The 5,216-nt window shown below is 30.1% G+C and overlaps 1 protein-coding gene across 1 annotated transcript; it reads left to right on the top strand.

Annotated features, from left to right (window-relative positions):
- The first annotated feature begins 1,508 nt into the window (after positions 1-1,508).
- Positions 1,509-3,678, top strand: LOC116771337 (eukaryotic translation initiation factor 4E-binding protein). The gene is made up of 2 exons (XM_032663169.2): positions 1,509-1,732; positions 2,457-3,678. Exons 1-2 carry the CDS (start codon positions 1,591-1,593, stop codon positions 2,660-2,662), a joined length of 348 nt encoding a protein of 115 aa, XP_032519060.1. The 5' UTR covers positions 1,509-1,590; the 3' UTR covers positions 2,663-3,678.
- The last annotated feature ends 1,538 nt before the right edge of the window (positions 3,679-5,216 follow it).

A 5,216-nucleotide genomic window follows, 5' to 3' on the forward strand; every position in this document is an offset into this window, starting at 1 on the left:
TTTTATTAGTAGTTCGAATTAGGATACCACCATAACAACACGCTTCGTAAAAATACAACGCACACGCTGTGTGTGTATTAGGTATATTAGATAACGCATGAATGGCAAAGAATAAAAAATGCTTTAATTAAATGTTTGTATAAAAATATACATAATACCTACTTATAGCTATTAGCTGTGACTTTGATGAATAGCCAAAAAAGAATTATAAAGTTATTAAGGTTGCGCTAAATTTGAGATTAAAAATTAAAATCGTTTTTGAAGTGCAACTTCTTACGTGACATCCAACAAGGTTGCGTTAAAAGTTTAACGCTACGTGAAGGGGGAGATAAAAAGAGACAGAGCGAGAGGGAGTGCGTGGTGCTCGAACGGATGCGAGCATGTGAATAAAATTTGTCTTAAAAAAACACTATAAATTTCTCAAAAATACACTTCTACCCCTTCCTTTTTTCATTGCAACGTTACGAAGTTTAACTTCATCCGCGCGGATGGACTCCACGCGCTATTTTTTTTCCCAGCGTTATAAAATATATTTGGTTTATCGTTAAAACGCCTTTTATAACTTTATATACTATACTGAACTTTATTTTAGAAATTAAGGAAAATTTTCTGTTCTTATAAATGTATGTATTCTTATCTATACAACTCTTTTAAGCGAAAGTGGTTGCTTCTATTTAATATTTCATAAGTATCTTACAATTAGTCTGCATTTTGTAAAGGGTTTCTGTAATGGTCTCGTTATACGTATTTTTGTCTAATTCTCAAACTTGATACTGTATATATTTTTCTGATTGCTCCAAGCTACCTCGCATGTTTATTGTGAAAATTAAGACATTTATCTTTTTCACAGTATAGTTTTGCATCGTCACACTGCATAGGAAAATTTTAAGGTTTTTTATACAGAAAATTAAGTTGATACGATCTTGAAGCAGATTTATGAATAAGAAACTGGAAACGCCGAGTACGTAGTGAGAGCTATCCCATGGTAAGGTTACTGCATTGGTTTAGAATTTGACCATAAAAAAAATATCCTTATCCTTATTATTGTTATTCTTACAATTAATGTTACGTAATTATAATTTCGTTATATGTACCGACTATCTTGACAACATATTTATGAGAAAATGTATTATTATATGCTCAAGTCATAAACAAAACAATATCAAAAAAAAAATAAACACCGAAAATGAAGAAGTATTCGCCGTGTCATATAATAACCCGTTGAAAGTTGCATCAGTGTTTGTTACAGACGGAAGGAAGAAAAAAGGGGGGAAAATGAAATCTAAATAAAACCTTTCTTAGTTTTTAAAAACGTATTTAGAATGTATTCAAGTTATTCTGTCTCTGAGAAATCAACTATAGAAATGTATAAATCCTCAACCTCTGTAGGTATAACTTCGTTATTAATCTATGTATGTTTTGATGTTATAAACGTCAATGTGTGTTATGTTTACATCGCTGCGTGTTTGTGTGTGCGAGCGACAGTGTATTTATTTTAGACAGCGACCAGCCTCGGCTCAGTCCTCAATCCTCAGCGAGCTGTTTAAGTGTCGTGGTTTGATATTCTAAATCAAAGTAATAGAGTTCAAAATGTCGGCCTCACCGATCGCCAGGCAAGCGACCTCCAGCCAGACTATCCCTTCTAGAAGGGTCCTGATCTCTGATCCAGCTCAGATGCCTGATGTATATTCCAGTACACCAGGGGGTACCATCTATTCCACCACTCCAGGAGGTAATTTCAACATTCCTCTCATAACCATACAGGCTATACGATCACTGTAGCGATAATTCATAACAATAACCTCACTAATAACACATCGTCATCGTGTTTTCAAAATAAAGTTTCGTATGTTTGAAAACAGGGATTCAAGGTTAATGGGCGCATAAAGATACACGATCTAATAATAATTCAATTTACACACTCACACCACTGCATATAAGTGACAAGTGCTTCGAAACTTGTCAATAAATATTACATAAGACCACATGACATAAAAATTGGGTTAATAGTAACTGAAAGCGAAATGTTTGAAGTTTTAAAAAAATTGTAGTTAAGCTAAAACTGAAATTTAATGTAGTACGAGAACTTGAACCCGGGATTAAAATAGATATTGTAAATATAGAATAATAATATTAACGACCGGCGATCGTTGACCTTGGGCCGGTCTACTACGCAGTTCGGAAACACGTGTTTTTTTGGTTATAATTCAAGATAGTCCAATATCATTTTATGTTTATAATAAATTTTTAAACTATTTCTTATATATTACACATACACAATCATCATTTATTCCGTGTATTTTACAAGTAATTCAAATAAATAACGTTTGTTTTTGAAATATAATCAATAATATTTTTCAAATGTCAATAAGTATATCAATATTTGTATTGATTTGTATTTACTTGTATAAATTCTAATAATTAATTATCAATAAATGTCTTAATTTATTTTTCAGGAACACGTATAGTTTACGATAGATCTTTTATGATGTCCCTCCGTCAGTCGCCGATATCACAGACGCCACCCAAGTGTTCACTGCCGGCTGCTCTGTTAAAGAACCCACCGTCCTCTTCAAACTCTACCGCCACACCGGTGCAAAAACCGCGTTCAAATTCCATATCCTTCGATGAATCACAAGAAACATTCAGTATGGATCTCTAATTAGTTTAAGTCTTGTATTAGTTTTTATTTTTTTTAATTTTTCAAACAGAATAACAGACTTCGGACTTATGATGTAAGCTCGTGCTTCACCCAATTCAAATTTATCTAGTCATATGTAAATGTAATTGCAGGATTTTAAAATCTTACGATAAGATGCGTCTTATATGATTTTTTAAAGAACTTTTACATGATTGTCTGTATTCGACTTTGAAATGATATTGTTATGATAAAAAAATCTAGTGTTAAGTTTTAGGTTATAACGCGCGACTGAAATTATATTTTTTTCGGCGTTTGAAACGCAGTCCTTTGCCTTAAAATGAAGGTCACAATTTTTAATGGAATGGTTGTTGTTCTTTTTTTAAAAATAAGATATAGTGTTGTTTTGTAAACAAATTCAAATCTAGAGTGTGTAATAGCTATATTTGTTTTTAAATTTCAAGCGGCAAAGGATTTACTTATAAATTATTAGGTTTAATATGCGTTTAACGCACAAATACATATTTAGTGTCTCTGTATTTCAGCAAATGCCATTATATTTAAAGAAGTTAATATTAATATGATTTTACTTCTGATAATGGTCTTGCAAAATAAGCAATCTCAGTATGATTTGAGACATTTCTTGTTATAAGTGTTGTGGTTGGAATTAATCATTTCTTTCAATATTATTAGAATATTGGTATTGTCTTTGTTTGAAAGTAATTTTAGTAAACCAGAATGGTTTAACTTGATATTCTTATTGCCAGTTGCAAAAAAAAACTGTTTCAATAAAAAAGTCGTATTTTAAAAGTAAAAAATATTTGTATTAGACTGTTATGAAAATTGTTAATTATGTGTAAAAAAAAAAACTAATCCAAAGCATTTACTTTTTCTTAGAGCTGAGACTTGTCATCGCCAAAGTAAGATAAGTTATGATAGTTGTTTAATTAATAACTTGTTATTATAAAAGCTTTTTATTGGTTTTAATGTTAAAATCAAACGACTGCCAATTATTCAAATAAACAAAAATAATAAAATTATATGTTTTTCTTTGTGTCTTGCTACATATTTTATAAAAAAATTAGTTACATAATATCATACCAAGATCATGATACAACTTTTTCGTAATAAAATAAAAATCTTCTCGGCCTGGTGTCTGTCTTCGCGCCCCAGTCTGTTTCAGAGCAGACAGAAGGGTTAGGAAACATTATTTTGTGATTCGTTAGTCACCTTCGACGCACCCAAGGCCCCAGGGCCCATCATTAATTGCGTCTCCAACAATTTTTTTTTGGAATTTATAAAAATTCGTCACAAATATTAAAGGTTATTTAGATTTGTTTTAAATGAATTCATATTTACTTGGAAAACATTTTTTTTCGATTACGAGATTTCAGTCTTTTTATAAACATTTTAATTTTCATAACAGGAAGGTTTTATATTTAATATTAACAGTCAGATTATTGAATTAAGACAGGGTATGATAAACGTTTATAATATCTATATATTATGTATACTTATTTTACCCAAATAGGATTTAATGAGATCTAAGACTCGCGAGTATTCATACAAATAGGATATATTGAAATTTTTACGTACGTTTTTATAAAAATTGATTCCATATCTTCGCGATCTGAAAGTAGGGTTATTAAACATTTAGTGTAAAATGTATGTTGTGCCGTCACAAGGAAAAATTGTATATTTTAATGCATATTTTTATTGTATTAATGATGGAATGATAAGGATGTCGTACGAAAAACTTGTGAAAATAATTTACATAATAATAAAATTCAAATACCTCTTATATAGGATGAATTAATTGAAATGTGTGCTATAATTGTTCTTACAAGTTAATTTGAAGGTTTGAATTGGGTAAAATATCCTTGTAGATGATGGTCTCTTGAGCAAACTTTTTATTTGTTTTATGTACAACAAGATATTGTCACTGAAGTGATGTGAATATTGATGCTCTGTGGCTGATCTTTTAATGGCGGAGATCATGGCGGCAAATATGAATAATTACTTAAACATAATATCATTAATATTTCCTTCGTTTATTATTGTGTACGCAGTAATGTTAGCTTCACGTGATGTTGCAGTTTTCTACGAGGACCGCAGCGTTACTGAAGAAAGGTTGTGTACCTTAATCTAATTAGAATTAATTATAATTAAACAAAAACTTAAAATTAAAAAGCTAAACTTAAATTCTTCCGTTTATGTCGGTTTTAAATTATAGGTAAATGTAAATACAAACGTTTTCATTGAATGATAGGTATATTATTTTATGTCTCTTTGGATAAAAAGCGATCCTATTTGGAAATTTCCTCCCCCGACGGATACGTAATACAGTTATACATTAATGAATAATTCTTGAATATTTTTTTTGAGATTTACAATTTAAATTTACCTTAATTTACTTTAAATTTTAAGTTCCAATAGACTTTAATTCAACTCTTAGTCTTTTTTCAACCATGTAGGTACTGAATGTAAGTTTATTACTTGAATACTTACTGAAAAGTAGTCTTCATGATATTTAGATTTCATATCGTTTCTATATAAAAGAAATTTAAAAACGCATAGA

This window comes from Danaus plexippus, chromosome 17, assembly GCF_018135715.1.
Source record: "Danaus plexippus chromosome 17, MEX_DaPlex, whole genome shotgun sequence".
NCBI classification, from domain to species: Eukaryota; Metazoa; Arthropoda; class Insecta; order Lepidoptera; family Nymphalidae; genus Danaus; species Danaus plexippus.